Genomic DNA, 20,825 nt, shown 5'->3' with positions numbered 1-20,825 from the left:
TAGTGTAGCATTTTAAATGAAAAGCTTGTATGCATGGCCTTCTACGCGTTACACGTCCATGTTTTGCATTTGTCATGTCATTCGCTGGAGAAAAACCGCAGAGGTTTGCATTGAAGTCAGACAATAGCAATACATTTAAATGCATATCGTTTGTATTTTGCTTAATCCTGCAGTAATGAATGTATGTGTCCGTGAATGCCATATGCATGCTTAATTTGCACACTTGTCACAAACACACACACCTTAAGGCCCTGTCTACATTAAGCCGGATAACCCCTTAAACGAATAATTATTTAGCCCAAGCACTGTTTCAGCCACACTAAACTATCATTTAAGGTTCCCCTCCTTGGATAATTTTTTTAGTGCGCCGTGTATTTCTTGAATCTCTGGCTCTTAGCTTTGTACGGACTCATCGATCGTTTACAAACTGAGGCCAGAGAGGAAGTGACGCCAGAAAGACAGGAAGTGACGTCAGAAAGAACGCGCCACAGCCAGCTTCATAATAAAGCGGTTTCGTAACTCAGAGCTAACCACTGGAAATATAGAGGCGAGTCATCCAGACATGCCCGTGTTTCTCCTTCCGTCTGTACAGACGCTTGTGGAAATCACACATGAATACCTTAAGAGCAGCGGTGGCCAAACTTTTTCCACTGAGGGCCGCACTCTGAAAAATCGAAGCAAGCGGGGGCCATTTTGATATTTTTTTATTTTAAAATCCAATACAATATATGTATAAAAAATATACATTTAAGCCTCCACTCAGGCTTGATCCTGGGGACCCCAAAGGGTTTTGGTCCAAAAAATATTATTATTTTTATTATTATTCAAGTTTTAAATCTCTAGATCAACATTAGGTCTATCTGTCAATATAACGGTTTTAAAGATTTAAGTTGTATGCTCTTGTTGTCAAAGAAAACCCTGTTTTTTTATGGAAAAAATACAAAATATGCAATATTTTCACACTATACAATTTTTAAGTGGAATATTTGAGATTATATAATAATTTGAGCCTTAAAAAGGTCAATAACTCATAACAACATTGATTTGAATTCATTATTATTTTTTGAGCAATGACACTTAAAAACAAATCACACTAAAATTATTGAGGATCCAAATAATTATAGTGTTAAAAAATAAATTCTATTTTTTTTTTTTACTGTTTACTTTTAACACAATAATCTTTAGATCAACTTTAGATCTATCCGTCAATTATGTGTTTTATTCTTGTTTATATTTTTCGTTTGTTCGTTTTAGGCCCTTCTTTAAAAAAAACAGCTCAGTTTTTTATATGGCAAACACAAAATATGCACCTTTTTCCCCAAAAATATCTCAAATGTGACGTAATTGGAGCCTTGAATAGGTCAATAATTCATAATGACATTGATTTGGATTCATTATTATTTTTTAAAGAAAGAAACAGCCTGCATGGCAGCTTTGTCTTATTAGAGTAAACATTGCGACATTTTCTTGTTACATTTCACCTGTTTGCTCTTGTATACCACTTGTCATGTTTTTAATTTGTTTCAATCGTATTTTTAAAATGTGCCGTGGGGCCGTTAAAAAATGACCTGCGGGCCACAAATGGCCCCCGGGCCGCACTTTGGACACCCTTGCCTTAAGAGAAAGCGATTGCCGCTATTTGGGATACAACACTTCTCAGACGGCAAGAGAACTTTCCAATGTCCAGGTCAGCTGTGATTCTACTTATCGAAAAACGTTGTCTATTTGTCGGAGGAGAGACAACGAGAATGCGGGCTCCCGTGGATGTGATAAAAAAAGGTAGCGCGTGCTTTGTATTACCTAGCTGTCGAGGGAAGACTACGGAAAACCGCGATTGCTTTTGGACTGGCAAAGCAGACTGTATCAGTTATTGTCCGCCATGTTTGTCGCGGACTCAACGTCTAGGTCCAGAGTATATAGAGTCACCAAAAACGAATGGACAATGAAGGTGAAGGCAAAAGAGTGAGAAGTGTCCTGACCAGATATCTACATCCCAAGATTGATCAATGTAAATTGTTCTTTATCACATTGTTTACTTTCACGTATTTATTGAAGATTTGATTAATGTATGATGTCTCAGGTGTGATTCACTACAATAGGGCCCCACAGCACACTGGATTCCAGTTCATTGAAATATTACAACACTGGATATTGTTCAGATGAGTTACATTTAATTTAAGAACTTGCACACAAAGCAACATTGGAGGTGACTATGACGTGCGCATTTCCCGCACATGCGTACTTTAAATACTTGTCCTAATCTTACCATTCGACACTTCTTTGTCTCCCCCCAGTTCTATTCACCTTTTTATCCACCAACAACCTTTTTTGTGTGTATTTATTCCTGTCTTTGTCTCTTTTATTTTGGGGTTACCACATTCCACTCTTGTTTGTGCGTGCCCACCCCGCCTCTCTCACCTCTGAGATATTTGTCCTGCCAGCCACAAATCCATCAAACCCATTTGACAACCCTGGCACTCCCTTACCTCACCACGCTCCACAAACCACCCACTCTACCACACAACCACCTCTGCTCGCGAACACACACACACCTTGCTTTTTCCACCAGACATTGTTCTACGTCTCCATTAGCCACGGCTGTAACCGTGCGTACCGTTATTCAGCAACGAAGGTCACTCTATTCTCTTCTCCAGCCTTTCTCTCTCTCTTACATTTACCTTCATCTTACATTTTGTCTTCCTCTTCACCCACTCTCTCTGTATACTGTATCCCCACTCTTGTTCTCCATCTCGCCTCCTTTTAAGAGACTGAATCACGTCTACAGTTGTTTTTTGGTTTTGCAATGTTAGGAGCACCAGAAATAGGCTGGCAAAATGAACTGAAATACACAGTCAACATATAACGTATTTTCATTACGTAACTAACAATACAGAATTACCGTATTTTCTGGACTGCGGCATGTAAAACTTGGATTTTTCCTTGCTAACTGCCATGATGTTTTGTTTTCAACAAACATTTATAATTTTACACCGACAGAGACACTGAAAAGGTGTGTTATTGTTGTGTTATGGCGCCATCTTTTGGACAAGTTTGCTCACTGCAGGTGCCGCGCGTTGAAAATGTACTTTCTGTTTCGTGCCTTGAACCGGAAGTACAAACCCCGTTTCCATATGAGTTGGGAAATGTGTTAGATGTAAATATAAATGGAATACAATGATTTGCAAATCATTTTCAACCCATATTCAGTTGAATACGCTACAAAGACAACATATTTGATGTTCAAACTGATAAACGTTTTTTTTTTTTTGCAAATAATAATTTACTTTAGAATTTGATGCCAGCAACACGTGACAAAGAAGTTGGGAAAGGTGGCAATAAATACTGATAAAGTTGAGGAATGAACAGTTTAAGAAAAACCTTTCTCAACCAGCTATTGCAAGGAATTTAGGGATTTCACCATCTACGGTCCGTAATATCATCAAAGGGTTCAGAGAATCTGGAGAAATCACTGCACGTAAGCAGCTAAGCCCGTGACCTTCGATCCCTCAGGCTGTACTGCATCAACAAGCGACATCAGTGTGTAAATGATATCACCACATGGGCTCAGGAACACTTCAGAAACCCACTGTCAGTAACTATAGTTGGTCGCTACATCTGTAAGTGCAAGTTAAAACTCTCCTATGCAAGGCAAAAACCGTTTATCAACAACACCCAGAAACGCTGTCGGTTTCGCTGGGCCTGAGCTCATCTAAGATGGACTGATACAAAGTGGAAAAGTGTTCTGTGGTCTGACGAGTCCACATTTCAAATTGTTTTTGGAAACTGTGGACGTCGTGTCCTCCGGACCAAAGAGGAAAATAATCATCCGGATTGTTATAGGCGCAAAGTTGAAAAGCCAGCATCTGGGAGGGAATGGGGGTGTATTAGTGCCCAAGACATGGGTAACTTACACATCTGTGAAGGCGCCATTAATGCTGAAAGGTACATACAGGTTTTGGAGCAACATATGTTGCCATCCAAGCAACGTTACCATGGACGCCCCTGCTTATTTCAGCAAGACAATGCCAAGCCCCGTGTTACATCAACTTGGCTTCATAGTGAAAGAGTGCGGGTACTAGACTGGCCTGCCTGTAGTCCAGACCTGTCTCCCATTGAAAATGTGTGGCGCATTAGGAAGCCTAAAATACCACAAGAGAGACCCCCGGACTGTTGAACAACTTAAGCTGTACATCAAGCAAGAATGGGAAAGAATTCCACCTGAGAAGCTTAAAAAATGTGTCTCCTCAGTTCCCAAACGTTTACTGAGTGTTGTTAAAAGGAAAGGCCATGTAACACAGTGGTGAACATGCCCTTTCCCAACTACTTTGGCACGTGTTGCAGCCATGAAATTCTAAGTTAATTATTATTTGGGGGGGTAGCGTGGGTTGTATATTGTAGCTAGTTAGTGCTGCAAGGGGTTCTGGGTATTTGTTCTGTTGTGTTTATGTTGTGTTAAGGTGCGAAGGTTCTCCCGAAATGTGTTTGTCATTCTTGTTTGGTGTGGCTTCACAGTGTGGCGCATCCATCCATCCATCCATCTTCTTCCGCTTATCCGAGGTCGGGTCGCGGGGGCAGCAGCCTAAGCAGGGAAGCTCAGACTTCCCTCACCCCAGCCACTTCATCCAGCTCCTCCCGGGGGATCCCGAAGCGTTCCCAGGCCAGCCGGGAGAGATAGTCTTCCCAATGTGTCCTGGGTCTTCCTCGTGGCCTCCTACCAGTCGGACGTGCCCGAAACACCTCCCTAGGGAGGCGTTCGAGTGGCATCCTGACCAGATGCCCGAACCACCTCATCTGGCTCCTCTCGATGTGGAGGAGCAGCGGCTTTACTTTGAGCTCCTCCCGGATGACAGAGCTACTCACCCTATCTCTAAGGGAGAGCCCCGCCACCCGGCGGAGGAAACTCATTTCGGCCGCTTGTACCCGTGTTCTTGTCCTTTCGGTCATGACCAAAGCTCATGACCACAGGTGAGGATGGGAACGTAGATCGACCGTTAAATCGAGAGCTTTGCCTTCCGGCTCAGCTCCTTCTTCACCACAAGGGATCGATACAGCGTCCGCATTACTGAAGACGCTGCACTGATCCGCCTGTCGATCTCACGATCCACTCTTCCCTCACTCGTGAACAAGACTCCGAGGTACTTGAACTCCTCCACTTGGGGCAAGATCTCCTCCGCAACCCGGAGATGGCACTCCACCCTTTTCCGGGCGAGAACCATGGACTCGGACTTGGAGGTGCTGATTCTCATCCCAGTCGCTTCACACTCGGCTGCGAACCGATCCAGTGAAAGCTGAAGATCTTGGTCACATGAAGCCATCAGGACCACATCATCTGCAAATAGCAGAGACCTAATCCTGCAGCCACCAAACCAGATACCCTCAACGCCCTGACTGCGCCTAGAAATTCTGTCCATAAAGGTTATGAACAGAATCGGTGACAAAGGGCAGACTTGGCGGAGTCCAACCCTCACTGGAAAGGGGTCCGACCAAGCTCTGACACTGATTATACAGGATATATTATATATATACTGTATTATACTCCCTGTATAATCAGTGTGGCGCATATTTGTAACAGTGTTAAAGTTGTTTATACGGTCACACTCAGTGTGACCTGTATGGCTGTTGACCAAGTATGCCAAGTTTTATTGGCGCTCTGTACTTCTCCCTACGTCCGTGTACCACTCCGTACAGCGGCGTTTTAAAAAGTCATACATTTTACTTTTAGAAATCGATACCGATAATTTCCGATATCACATTTTAAAGCATTTGTTCATCCCTAGTTAGACACACAATCAGTGACTTGTGAATAAGTGGTTTGCCTGATAGCCTTGTTTTTAGCCAATCTTGTTCAAGTTTTCCACACAAGTTCTTGTCAGTTCCCTGACAGTCGGTACCAAATGTACTGTAGCTAAACACACTAAAGTTACAGTGGCGGTTCAGGAGTTTCGGGGTTACTGGTTGGTCCTGTGTCAAAGTTTAGTACTATTAGTGCGTTACAAACTGTACTATCTTTGTGGCTTATCGTGGTGAACTACCGTGGAATGCATGTATGGATAGAATTTTTCTCCGCAGTTCTTTCAAACTCGTCCGTTATTTCTATCCGACGTGTCATTGCACACAGCAAGTGTGTGCCTCGTCTCCGTGCCTCTAATTACGGTTAATCCTTTCAAAGGCACACTGACACAGACGAGCACATATTTAAATAGAAAGTCAACACAACAGGAGGGAAGGTGGTGGGAGAAGTCGGGGTGGGGTGGGTTTGTGTTCTCCGCACTGCTGCTACAGGACGTTATTATTAGTACCCGAGTGGCTGCGGGAAAGGTTTTCTTTACCACTTTTTTTCCCCCTCCTTCTTGCCTCTTGTTTGCCAGCTAGTGTGACACCAGACAAGAGAAAAAGGAGGTACTACAAAAACGATGATCTGCTCTCCTGCCTCACATCTTGGCTGGCCTCATTTCCTCCTTTTGCATGTTTGTTTAGCGTTTTCCGCCATATTGGTTTGGGATTTCGCCGCCCTGAACAGTCGCTCGTCTGACTTCTTCTTAAGCTCTCCTTCATCAGTGTCTCTTGTCTATCCCTCCCCATTCCTCCGGGGCGCCATTTTCCCACGTTCCTTAAAGGCCTACTGAAATGATTTTTTTAAATTTAAACGGGGATAGCAGATCCATTCTATGTGTCATACTTGATCATTTTGCGATATTGCCATATTTTTGCTGAAAGGATTTAGTAGAGAACATCGACGATAAAGTTCGCAACTTTTGGTCGCTGATAAAAAAAAGCCTTGCCTGTACCGGAAGTAGCGTGACGTCGCAGGTTGAAAGGCTCCTCACATTTCCCCATTGTTTACACCAGCAGCGAGAGCGATTCGGACCAAGAAAGCGACGATTACCCCATTAATTTGAGCCAGGATGAAAGATTTGTGGATGAGGAAAGTGAGAGTGAAGGACTATAGTGCAGTGCAGGACGCATCTTTTTTCGCTCTGACCGTAACTTAGGTACAAGGGCTCATTGGATTCCACACTCTGTCCTTTTTCTATTGTGGATCACGGATTTGTATTTTAAACCACCTCGGATACTATATCCTCTTGAAAATGAGAGTCGAGAATGCGAAAAGGACATTCACAGTGACTTTTATCTCCACGACAATACATCGGCGAAGCACTTTAGCTATGGAGCTAACGTGATAGCATCGGCTTAACTGCAGAAAGAAACAAAATAAATAAACCCCTGACTGGAAGGATAGACATAAAATAAACAATACAATTAAACCATGGACCTGTAAATACACGGTTAATGCTTTCCAGCCTGGCGAAGCATAACAATGCTATTGCTAACGACGCCATTGAAGCTAACTTAGCAACGGGACCTCACAGAGCTATGCTAAAAACATTAGCTATCCACCTACGCCAGCCAGCCCTCATCAACACCCGTGCTCACCTGCGTTCCAGCGATCGACGGAGCGACGGAGGACTTCACCCGATCATAGATGCGGTCGGCGGCTATCATCGGATTGCGCGTCTGCTATCCAAGTCAAAGTCCTCCTGGTTGTGTTGCTGCAGCCAGCCGCTAATACACCGATCCCACCTAAAGCTTTCTTCTTTGCTGTCTTCATTGTTCATTAAACAAATTGCAAAAGATTCACCAACACAGATGTCCAGAATACTGTGGAATTTTGCGATGAAAACCGAGCTTTTTGTATTGGATACAATGTGTCCGAATACTTCCGTTTCAACGATTGACGTCACGCGCATACGTCATCATACATAGACGTTTTCAACCGGAAGTTTAGCGGGAAATTTAAAATTGCACTTTATAAGTTAACCCGGCCGTATTGTCATGTCTTTCAATGTTAAGATTTCATCATTGATATATAAACTATCAGACTGCGTGGTCGGTAGTAGTGGGTTTCAGTAGGCCTTTAAAATGTCCTGTTTTTTATTCAAGCCATTTCATTCTTGTCTTGACTAGGAAATATGAAGAACGTCCTTTTACGCTCAAACGCCGGGCTCTTTGACTGTCAACATAACACATGTAAGGACGCATACTAAAAATATGGACGGACTACTACGGAATTGCTAGATTTGGTCACTATGATGCTGTTCCGGCGGTATATGAGGTTTTTGCTACGGCAGAAACCTGGTCGCAAAACGGCGTGGCGCGGTTGGGAGAGTGGCCGTGCCAGCAATCTGAGGGTTCCTGGTTCGATACCCAGCTTCTACCAACCTAGTCACGCCCGTTGTGTCCTTGAGCAAGACACGTCACCCTTGCTCCTGATGGGTCGTGGTTAGGGCCTTGCATTGGCAGCTTCTACCATCAGTGGGTGGATGTGTGTGTGAATGGGTGAATGTGTCAAAGCGCTCTGAGTACCTTGAAGGTAGAAAAGTGCTATACAAGTATAACCCATTTACCATTTACCATTTAAAACACTCAGTGGCCTTGTGGTTAAAGTGTTCGCCCTGAGATCGGTAGGTTGTGAGTTCAAACCCCGGCCGAGTCATACCAAAGACTATACAAATGGGACCCATCACCTCCCTGCTTGGCACTCAGCATCAAGGGTTGGAATTAGGGGTTAAATCATCAAAAATAATTTCCGGGCGCGGCCACCGCTGCTGCTCATTGCTCCCCTCACCTCCCAGGGGGTGAACAGGGGGATGGGTCAAATGCAGAGGACACATTTTACCACACCTAGTGTGTGTGTGACTATCAGTGGTACTTTAACTTTAACTTTTATGTGGAACCTCAAAGAATTAACAGTATCATCGTCTTTTGCAATGATCTTGTTACTCCTTGCATCCCAATCCATTGTGCTTTGGTGCGACTTTGCAGGCCCAGTGTGAACAGCACTAAATGGAGGATACACTGCATAAATAATGTCAGTGATACCACTCATGTTCATTCCCCTTTTTCCTTCCCCTTCTAGCCTCTTATGGCGCTCTGCTTTCGTAATTCGCCGCTCCCAGCTTTTCCGTGTCTGTCGTCTCCCCAGCATGTTTCCTCTCCAATGTATGTCAGCCTCTCTTTGTAGGCGCCATCCACCCTCGTTCTCGTTATTTCCTCGCTGCGGCATTGGTTCTCCGCTGGCTTCAGATGGTTTCGTGCTTTGATTGCCCAGCAGGAAACTTCTCCTGTTGTTTAACGGCAAGCGAGAAGTGATGTACTTTATGATTCAGTCAGTATTTTAGAATTGGCGGCTTCATTTTTATAGTTTAGAACAGGGGTGTCAAACGTACGGCCCGAGGGCCGGATCAGGCCCGCCAACAGGTTTTATCCGGCCCGCGGGATGAGTTTGCTAAGTATAAAAATGTACCTGAAATTTTTGAATGAAAGAAACAGCTGTTCTAAATGTGTCCACTAGATGTCGCAATATCTTATATTGTATTATTGTAGATGATGCTACATATGTACAAAATAAACCTCATGATGTTAGTACATCAGTCGAGGAAAATTATACATAAATAACATACTGTAATTTTGTTTTGATATACCGTATTTCCTTGAATTGCCGCCGGGAATATAGTATTCGCCTGCCTAGAATTACAGCCGGGTCAAACTCGTTTCGCAAAATAATTAGCGCATGCTTGGCACTTCCGCCGGGTCATTAAATGACTTCCGCCTCCTGGTGGTAGACGGCGCTAGTGATCATTCTTGCGACTGCTGGTATTGCAGAAGACCGGTGCTGCAGAAGAAGACAACACGCAGCAAGAGGGAGCAGCCATTGTTTGCTTGCACTTTTACCATGGAAGATTACATATCTAAAATAAAACAGTTTTCTAAACTGGACTTGCAATCGAAGCAGGAGGTAATACTTAAAGGAAGATCTCCATCGAGACAGAGAGACTTTTAAAACTGAAGAAAGATAAGGAAGACTTCTATAGGAGCTGCACATGGACTCATTTATACCTAAAGGTAAGACCATAATAACGTTTTTTTTAATTAAATGTGCTTTTCATGATAAGGTAAGCGCCGGAGTGAGAAGAGGTTTTAAAATAATTAGCGCATGCTTGCCAATCCCGCATGCTTTTGGTAAACGCAGGAGTGAGAAGAGATTTTAAATTAATTAGCGCCCCGGCGGCTAATCAAGGAAATACGGTACTTTTTTTTTATCTTGATAGATTGAAAATTAACACCAATGAGTTGACTGATGAACATTATCACATCATTTTTTCAGAAAATATAAATAACGACAAATAACCGCGACATGTAAGTTTTTAAAAAAAACAACAACTTTATGATTTTTTACATTTTGTTCTATTTTTAAACAAAGAAAACAATCTGACGTTGTCTTTATTTTCAAGTTATCGTGCCGTGATTTTACCAGTCCAGCCCACTTGGGAGTAGATTTTTCTCCATTTGGCCCCCTGATTTAGAAGAATGATATACTTTCTCATTTCTATGATTTACAGTAGGAAAAATGGTTGAAACCAGCAGATGCTCTGTTGAGTCTCTCTCCTAGTTTGCTGTGAGGCCAAGTCTTCAGCTCTGTATGTTATGCTAGTTCCTAGACCAGGGGTGTCAAACGTACGGCCCGCCAGATCAGGCCTGCGAACAGGTTTTATCCGGCCCGCGTGATGAGTTTGCCAAGTATAAAAATGAACTGCTTTTTTTTGGAATGAATGTTGTAAATGTGTCCACTGGATGTCACAATAGCAATTCTGTTGACGTGAATCCCTTAGGGGTGATGGACGGCTGGGCAGCGCCTGAAGAGCTGCAGCCTGCCACTGTGGCCCCCACTCCCTCCCCTCTGTTGCTAGTCTAGATATGTATGTTGTAATATCTATATGCTTTGCTATGGAGGTTTTTTTCCCACTCCAGACTGGGCCCCCTTAGGAGCCCAGTCTAGATTGTATTGTTTTACTCATCCTTCCCCATCTTTTACGGGGCGCCTTATGGCGACCCATCAGCGTTGCTGTTCTGTAACCATGTACGCTGTTTGTTTGTCTAATCTTGAACTGGTTTGTGCTGAAAACAAAGTTGTGTTGTACTTGGGCAATGACAATAAAGACCTACCTACCTATCTAGGCAAGCAAACGGTTTATACCGGAGCCGAGCAAGAGGTACACAGTAAAGGGGGACTGTGGCTCCTCCTCCTCGACCCACATGAAACTTAAAACCTGCCGTTTTATGTCTTCTGCTTCGAACACATCGTGATTTGGCACCCTTGTCGCCCCAAAATGTCTCTGTCAAACAAGAGAAAAGTGAACTTAACCCTTTTGAATAGTTTTTACCGCCGTTTTTTACGGTTTGTTGAGTTAGCACTGGATTGATACATGGACATGACAAAGGAGGTATTTAATACATAGAAGAGTTTACATGTTGTGTTTTTGTTCAACCCTAGAAAGACTGAAAGTTGAATCCTGGCTTTGTAGATACACCGAGACAAACTCTAATAAGCTCATTGTGTTTTTGAAACTACACCAATTTCCTCAGAATTTTCAACAAATTTGAAGTGTTTTGTCCAGAGGATTATTTGTGATTTGTACGTTTTCAGAATGAGCTTGTTCTATTTTTGGCCAAAGTAAAACAAAGAAAACCACCTGAAGTTGTCTTTATTTTTAAGTTATCCTGCCATGATTTTACCATTCCGGTCCACTCGGGAATATATATTCCTCCCTGAGCTAAAATGAGTTTGACACCCCTGTCCTAGACTGTTAAAGAAAATTGTTTGACAACTAATCGAGCATTGAAAATACTAAAACCAATGCAGTGTAAGTCAACATATGCTAAGGTATTTCAACAAAACCTTGATGAAGTAAGCAAGCAAACCAGTGCAATATTTAACAATAAATAAAGGTATATATTAATAATACCTGTTATTCTTAGAATGTGCTAAGGACAAATAAAAAACGAGCTACACGCCAGAAATGGCCTCTAAGCCACACTTTGGACACCCTTACCCATGTCTATACTTAAAACTGAAACACCTGGTACAATAAATTAACAGGGTGGAACAACCTCCTCCCAATTGTGTGTACCTCAAATGGGATTCAACAGAGGGGTGTGGGATCCTTTGCTTTTCTTTGCTAGTGTACCACAGAGGATGGAGGCTGGGGTGATGGTGTCGCTGCCCCGATAGCACGGTTGCTTCCGAGCAGATGCTACGTGGTTGCAATCCCACCTGGCCTTGTCACACACGCCATCCAAACGAGACGGGCCCTGCTAAAATGAGGGCGGCTCTTGTCTGGAAAGTGAGTGACCTTTATAGGAATGATTGGATCTGGCACATGCGCAAAAGTCCTCGATCTTAAAGGCCTACTGAAACCCACTACTACCGACCACACAGTCTGATAGTTTATATATCAATGATGAAATCTTAACATTGCAACACATGCCAATACGGCCGGGTTAACTTATAAAGTGCAATTTTAAATTTCCCGGGAAATATCCGGCTGAAAACGTCTCGGTATGATGACGTTTGCGCGTGACGTCACGGATAGTAGCAGACATTTTGGAACAGCACGGTGGCCAGCTTAAGTCGTCTGTTTTCATCGCAAAATTCCACAGTATTCTGGACATCTGTGTTGGTGAATCTTTTGCAATTTGTTTAATGAACAATGGAGACAGCAAAGAAGAAAGCTGTAGGTGGGGTCGGTGTATTAGCAGCTGGCTACAGCAACACAACGCCGTCCGCCGCCGCGCCACTGTCCTCACCGGTGTCTTGGTTGACTTCCTCCGTCTCCGGGCTGCCGACCGCACCGATGATCGTGGTGAAGTCCTCCATCGCGCCGTCGATCGCTGGAACGCAGGTGAGCACGGGTGGTGATGAGCAGATGAGGGCTGGCTGGCGTAGGTGGAGAGTTAATGTTTTTAGCATAGCTCTGTCGAGGTCCCGTAGCTAATTTAGCTTCAATGGTGTTGTTAGCAACAGCATTGCTAGGCTTCACCAGGCGGGACAGCATTAACCGTGTAGTTACAGGTCCAGGCTTTAGTTCAGAGTCTCCTGAGAGTAGAAGTAATAGTAGTATTGTTGCTCTTCGGTCTATCCTTCCAGTCAGGGGCATGTTTCTTCTGTTTCTATCCGCAGTTAAGCACGATGCTATCACGTTAGTTCCGAAGCTAAAGTGCTTCACCGATGTATTGTCGTGGAGATAAAAGTCACTGTGAATGTCCATTTTGCGTTCTCGACTCTCATTTTCAAGAGGATATAGTATCCGAGGTGGTTTAAAATACAAATCCGTGATCCACAATAGAAAAAGGAGAAAGTGTGGAATCCAATGAGCTCTTGTCCCTAAGTTACGGTCAGAGCGAAAAAATATACATCCTGGCGTCCTGCACTGCACTCTCGTTACTCTGCGTAATGACAATAAAGCTGATTCTGATTCTGATTCTGATTCTGAATCCTTCCTTCTCACTTACCTCATCCACAAATCTTTCATCCTCGCTCAAATTAATGGAGTAATCGTCGCTTTCTCGGTCCGCATCACTCTCGCTGCTGGTGGGAATGATTGTAAACAGGCGCTCCACAACCTGCGACGTCACGCTACTTCCGGTACAGGCAAGGCTTTTTTATCAGCGACCAAAAGTTGCAAACTTTATCGTCGATGTTCTCTACTAAATCCTTTCAGCAAAAATATGGCAATATCGCGAAATGATCAAGTATGACACATAGAATGGACCTGCTATCCCCGTTTAAATGAGAACATTTCATTTCAGTAGGCCTTTAAACTGGTCCAGTTCGTCTTATTCTGTGTACCAAACTAACTGGAAGCACCCTGATTGTTTCCCTGGCTTTATTTCTTCTCGTCTCTTCTCACGCGTTCGTCTAAAGTTATGTTTTGGCAAACTGTGGCAAAAACACCCACACAAAAGCAAAAAGGAATTGGACTCTATTTGTTTATATTCATTCATACGCCAAGAGTCTCTTTAGCTGACTTGGTTTTTCATGCTGCTCTGGTGTGATAATGCTGTCGGCACAGGCACGGTAATAGCATGGCAGAGATCTATACTGGGCATCCCTGGCTCCTTTGTGGTGTGCTTTCTTTCAGATGCTTCCCTCTTTCATTACTTTATCGTTCCTTGGAGACCCAATTTGCTTGCTTCAGCTCTCGAAGCCTTCTGAGACGTTTGCTCTTTCTAAATTTCACCTTTTATGCAAGCCAGGTGTTGAACAACATTCCTCTGACGCTTGCTCCATAAAGCACACACTTGTGAGGCTGATTTAGTGTTGTCCCGATACCAATATTTTGGTACCGGTACCAAAATTATTTCGATACTTGTCGGTACTTTTCTAAATAAAGGGGACCATAAAAAATGGCATTATTGGCTTTATTTTAACAAAAAATCTCACGGTACATTAAACGTATGTTTCTTATTGCAAGTTTGTCCTTAAATAAAATAGTGAACATGCAAGACAACTTGTCTTTTAGGAGTCAGTAAGCAAACAAAGGCTCCTAATTTAGCTGCTGCCATATGCAGTAACATATTGTGTCATTTATCTGCCTATTATTTTGTCAAAATTATTAAGGACAAGTGGTAGAAAATGAATTATTAATCTACTTGTTCATTAACTGTTAAAGGCCTACTGAAATAAAATGTTCTTATTTAAACGGGGATAGCAGGTCCATTCTATGTGTCATACTTGATCATTTCGCGATATTGCCATATTTTTGCTGAAAGGATTTAGTAGAGAACATCGACGATAAAGTTCGCAACTTTTGGTCGCTGATAAAAAAGCCTTGCCTGTACCGGAAGTAGCGTGACGTCACAAGTTGTGGAGCGCCTCACGTCTGCACATTGTTTTCAATCATGGCCACCAGCAGCGAGAGCGATTCGGACCGAGAAAGCGACGATTACCCTATTAATTTGAGCGAGGATGAAAGATTTGTGGATGAGGAAAGTGAGAGTAAAGGATTAGAGGGCAGTGGAAGCGATTCAGATAGGGAAGATGCTGTGAGAGGCGGATGGGACCTGATATTCAGCTGGGAATGACTAAAACAGTAAATAAACACAAGACATATATATACTCTATTAGCCACAACACAACCATGCTTATATTTAATATGCCACAAATTAATCCGCATAACAAACACCTCCCCCCTCCCGTCCATATAACCCACCAATACAACTCAAACACCCACACAACACACTCAATCCCACAGCCCAAAGTACCGTTCACCTCCGTAAAGTTCATACAGCACATATATTTCCCCAAAGTTACGTACGTGACATGCACATAGCGCCACGCACGTACGGGCACGCGATCAAATGTTTGGAAGCCAAAGTTGCGTACTCACGGTAGCGCGTCTGCTATCCAACTCAAAGTCCTCCTGGTTGTGTTACTGCAGCCAGCCGCTAATACACCGATCCCACCTACAGCTTTCTTCTTTGCAGTCTTCATTGTTCATTAAACAAATTGCAAAAGATTCACCAACACAGATGTCCAGAATACTGTGGAATTTTGCGATTTAAACAGACGACTTAATAGCTGGCCACAATGGTGTCCCAATATGTCCGCACAATCCGTGACGTCACGCGCAAACGTCATCATACCGAGACGTTTTCAGCAGAATATTTTGCGGGAATTTTAAAATTGCACTTTATAAGTTAACCCGGCCGTATTGGCATGTGTTGCAATGTTAAGATTTCATCATTGATATATAAACTATCAGACTGTGTGGTCGGTAGTAGTGGGTTTCAGTAGGCCTTTAATATCTGCTTACTTTCTGTTTTAAAATGTTCGGTAACACTTTAGTATGGGGAGCATATTCACCATTAATTAGTTGCTTATTAAAGTAACAAAAACTTAATTTAGAGTTATTTGGACACTAGGGGAACATATAAGGGTTAGGGTTACTAATAAGCAATACTTCTGAGGTTATTGAGGGAACACTCTTAGTTAATGGCTTACTGGTTGTATAATAAGGCCATGCAGAATATGGAATTAATAAGTATGACTAATTAAGAGCCAATATGTTACTAATTTGCATGTTAATAAGCAACTAATTAATGGTGAAAATGTGCCCCCCATACTAAAGTGTTACCAAATGTTCTATCTACACTTCTGTTAAAATGTAATAATCACTTATTCTTCTGTTGTTTGATACTTTGCATTAGTTTTGGATGATACCACAAATTTGGGTATCAATCCGATACCAAGCAGTAACAAGATCGTACATTGGTCATATTCAAAGTCCTCATGTGTCCAGGGACATATTTCCTGAATTTATAAACATAATATACATTTAAAAAAAACAAAAGAAGATGTTGTGATGCCAAAAAATATCGACGTAACCCTAGTAGTATCGACAAGATACGCTCCTGTACTTGGTATCATTACAGTGGATGTTAGGTGTGGATCCACCAATGGCGTTTGTTTACATTTTAACGCCGGTACTTTTCAGAGGCGGTATAATACCGAATATGATTCATGAGTGTCGCGGTATTATACTAATACCGGTATACCGTACTAACCCGCGTCCGATTAGATTTTTTTAAGCTTCACACTTTCCATGATGTCTTCACTGAGCTGAGATGTTTCCTGTGTCAACCTTTTGTCATAGAAACGCATCAAGCACTTGAGGAAAAAGGGGAAAAAAAGCATCGGTTTGCATTAATAAGTCATCCAATTTTGCAATCTGCCAGGAGCTATAGCTTTAAGAAGGGAGCGACTTCCTTCTATTATTAGAGTTGTTTCTATGGTGGATTGAGCAGGGCTGATCAGCAAGGGAACTGAGATCTCATTCCGTTCAGTCATTTAATTAGTTCTCCCTGTTAAATTTCTACGCATGTGCTGATGGAAATAAAGACACTGCGTTTGTTTCCTTTTGTCCGTTTCGCTACATCGCCATTCCGTGCACGACATGACGTTATTATTTTTGATCAGGTCTTCTCACCTCTCTGTTACCCCACATTTTGTCAGCTAGATGTGCTCCTCCCTCTCTATCTTTCATTACATTTCTCAGCCGGCCCCTGATGTATTTTTCCATCTTACTCTATTTCATTGATGGATTTGCTTCTCCCCCTCTTGCTTTTTCCTAAAGGACCATTCAGCTCACCTATCTCCCTTAGCCTCTGCCTCACCCATTTTACTCCCTATTACCAGTCCTCCTTTCATTTAAAATCTCCCAATGAGATTTGTTTAATCAATCTCAGATCTTCCCCTTCTCGCTAGGCTATAGCATTCCTTACGTTTGTTTAATTCAACAACATAAAAGGTAGACCACTGCAAACCTCTGCCTTCTGTTCTGTACATGTTCCTGAAAATGTGTAAGGATGTGCCAGTTTAGGCTTGTAAATATACCGTAGGTGCAGGAGCTTTAAAGTTCTTAACTGCATAGTTCATGGAAAGTGCAAAATTGTATCAGGGATTTTTTTCCTCAGTTTTAAAGTAAAAGTGAAGTTAAAATACACTATATTGCCAAAAGTATATGAATTAGGTGTCCTAATCACTTGGCCCGGCCACAGGTGTATAAAATCAAGCACTTAGACATGGAGACTGTTTCTACAAACGTCATAGGATGCCACCTGTGCAACAAATCCAGTCCTGAAATGTCCTCGCTCCTAAATATTCCAAAGTCAACTGTCAGCTTTATTAGAAGAAAATGGAAGAGTTTGGGAACAACAGCAATTCAGCCACCAAGTAGTAGGCCGCGTAAACTGACAGAGGTGGCCGACTCTCTGCACAGTCAGTTGCTACAGAGCTCCAAACTTCATGTGACCTTCCAATTAGCCCACGTACAGTACGCACAGAGCTTCATAGAATGGGTCCCCATTGGCCGAGCAGCTGCATCTAAGCCATGCATCACCAAGTTTAATGCAAAGCGTCGGATGCGGTGGTGTAAAGCACGTCGCCACTGGACTCTAGAGCAGTGGAGACACCTTCTCTGGAGCGATGAATCACGCTTTTTCCATCTGGCAATCTGATTGACGAGTCTGGGTTTGGAAGTTGCCAGGAGAACGGTACATTTCGGACTGCATTGTGCAGAGTTTGAAATTTGGTGGAGGAGGAATTATGGTGTGGGGTTGTTTTTCAGGAGTTGGGCTTGGCCCCTTAGTGCCAGTGAAAGGAACTTAGAATGCCCCAGGATACCAAAACATTTTGGACAGTTCCATGCTCCCAACCGTGTGGGAACAGTTTGGAGTGGGCCCCTTCCTCTTCCAACATGACTGTGCACCAGTGCACAAAGCAAGGTCCATAAAGACATGAATGACAGAGTCTGGTGTGGAAGAACTTGACTGGCCTGCACAGAGTCCTGACCTTAACCCGATAGAACACCTTTGGGATGTATTAGAACGGAGACTGAGAGCCAGGCCTTCTCGACCAACATCAGTGTGTGACCTCACCAACGCGCTTTTGGAAGAATGGTCGAACATTCCTATAAACACACTCCACAACCTTGTGGACAGCCTTCCCAGAAGAGTTGAAGCTGTAATAGCTGCAAAAGGTGCACAGACATCATACTGAACCCTATGGGTTAGGAATGGGATGGCACTTAAAGTTCATATGTGAGTCAAGGCAGGTGGCCAAATACTTTTGGCAATATAGTGTATCTTGAAGAAGCCCCTTTACCGCCTTTCTAAGCATTATGCAAACATCCGTACGGCTTGTGGGAGAAACTAACTGTGATGTAATCACACTCTAGCTGCACAGCTGAAGATCAAACTTTGTTTTTCCCCCCATATCCGCTTCCCTTCTCTTCATTATCCATATGTATTGACTACATCCAACTGTTGAGTCTCTCAGTGCTGGAGGTAAATAATTAAGCACCTTCAGCTTTTTCCCCATCCCTCCCTTGAGCTACCTGGCTGTCCATGTGAGAGGCGGACAGTTGAACTTTGAAAGTGGTGTGGATAAATATTTAAGAGGCTCTGCAAGAAAACTATATACGTGTGTGACTGGTGCTGAAACGTTGTGGACTGTAAATATCAGAGCTTGAACTGACCTGTAGATGAGGGTTTCGTCCGCCGTGCAGTTGTACTGTATCTGATACATCCACACCACGTAAGCCTCAGACGAACGTCCCAAGTCCCATCGGATCTGAGCAGATGTGGACGTCACTCCTTGTACTCCAACCGTCCTCCCTTCTTCTTCTTCTTCTTCCTCCCCGTCGCCATCCTCTATGTTGCCCTCATCAGTCCTCTCCCCTTCGGGCACCCTCCTGCCGTCCTTTTCCTCGTCCTTTTTACCATCCTCCACGTCAGTGCCACGTCCCACACCGTTTATCCCCGTGCTAATATCCGAGGATCCCGGATCAGTCCGTAAAATCCCATTGGTCACGTTCCTGTTCTTGTTGTTCCCATTGTTATTACCGCCTGTCCCGCCTCGGTGCGGGAGGGGGATTATTTTCAGGTCTACCGTGGCGGTCGCTTCGCCGGCCGCGTTGATTGCGATGCAAGTGTACGCCCCGTCGTCCCGCGCCACCGTCACCAAGATATCCAGCGTGCCGTTGTTAAAGGAGCTGGTCCGGGATGAGTTGGCGACGATCCGATCGTCAGGTGACACCCAGTGCACCACGGGTTCCGGGTCTCCGATGGCACGGCACTTGAGGGTGGCCCTCTGGCCTTCTAGAACCCACAGCTTGTGAGTGTGGCGGGTAATGAGAGGGGGCTCGCATGTAAACTCCTCCTCTGGAATTGACCAGAAGTACCTGAGAATAGAGGGACGATAGAATCAGCATGAGTAAATATTGATCATTGGGAGTTGTCTGAAACGTCTAGATCAGGGGTGTCAAACTCATTTTAGCTCAGGGGCCGCATGGAGGAAAATCTATTCCCACGTGGGCCGGAGGGGTAAAACCATGGCATAATAACTTAAAAATACAACTATAACAACTTCAGATTGTTTTCTTTGTTTTATTTTGGCCCAAAATAGAACAAGGACATTCGGAAAATGTACATATCACCAATAATCCTCTTGAAAAAACACTTCAAGTTAGTCAAAAATTCTGAGGAAAAACATTGGTGCAGTTTCAAAAACACCATTAAGAACACAATGAAATTAGACTTAAGCTCAGTGTTTCTACAAACCAATTAAACTTTAAGTCGCAGCCCATCTATGATTGAACAAAAACAAAATGAAGCATACATAAAAACGCTTCTATGTGTTAACTACCTCATTTGTCATTCCCATTGTTGACTTTCTTTAAATTTGCACAGAAGAAAATAATTTTCACAGAACTATATCAATCGTGCAGTGTCTCATCCTACGGAGCCCCTAAAGGGACATGGATGTTTTGCGAGATCTCGCAATACTTTTTGCGAGATCTCGCAAAATGTTTTTTTCCTATGTCAGTGAACCGGAAGTAAAACAGACACAGCGATGGAGGAGCGGGAGCATGCGGGAGCCTACCCATCATCTGTGCTCTGTTGTGGGACCATTATACGATTTGATGCCTTTATATCTTAGGCCAGGGGTGCTCATTACGTTGATCGCGATCTACCAGTCGATCGCAGCCAGGCATTAAAAAAATAGTCCTAAAAATGAGCGATCATAAATCTTCACTATGACGTCACTTTCGTTACTTGATTGACATTCACGGCACCCGAGGGTCTTTTGAGATGACGCTGCTGCCAGCTCATAATTAAGAAAAAATTACCGACAGGAAGGCGAGAAACTCTTTTTATTTCAACAGACTGGCGCCGTACCTGTCGTCAAAACTCCAAAGACCGACTGCACAGTTGCACAATAAAAGCTCTGCTTCATGCTGCCTGCGCTAACAAAATAAGAGTCTCAGAAAGCTGGCGTGCACAAGCTAGCAAGCTACGGAGTTTGCCGCCAATGTATTTCTTGTAAAGTGTATACAAAGGAGTACGGAAGCTGGACAAATAAGATGCCAAAAACCAACCACTTCCATGTGGTATTGGACAGAAAGGAGGACTTTTTTTCTCCTCCA

General features: G+C 43.3%; 2 protein-coding genes across 4 annotated transcripts in view; one reads left to right on the top strand and one right to left on the bottom strand.

The window, feature by feature from the left end:
- LOC133662242 (pyruvate carboxylase, mitochondrial-like) overlaps positions 1-20,825 on the top strand; it is a 687,704-nt gene that overhangs the window by 424,166 nt on the left and 242,713 nt on the right. The window lies entirely within an intron of this gene.
- The window catches only part of LOC133662241 (leucine-rich repeat and fibronectin type-III domain-containing protein 4-like), a 64,471-nt gene that overhangs the window by 8,601 nt on the left and 35,045 nt on the right, over positions 1-20,825 (bottom strand). For all 3 annotated transcript variants that reach the window (XM_062066062.1, XM_062066064.1, XM_062066063.1), the window contains one exon: positions 18,876-19,580. In XM_062066062.1, the coding sequence (XP_061922046.1) occupies positions 18,876-19,580 (705 nt within the window). The remainder of the gene's footprint in view (positions 1-18,875; positions 19,581-20,825) is intronic.

This window comes from Entelurus aequoreus, linkage group LG12, assembly GCF_033978785.1.
Source record: "Entelurus aequoreus isolate RoL-2023_Sb linkage group LG12, RoL_Eaeq_v1.1, whole genome shotgun sequence".
Lineage (NCBI taxonomy): Eukaryota > Metazoa > Chordata > Actinopteri > Syngnathiformes > Syngnathidae > Entelurus > Entelurus aequoreus.
Note: the sequence above shows the minus strand (reverse complement) of the source record. Positions and strands in the feature narration are given on the sequence as shown.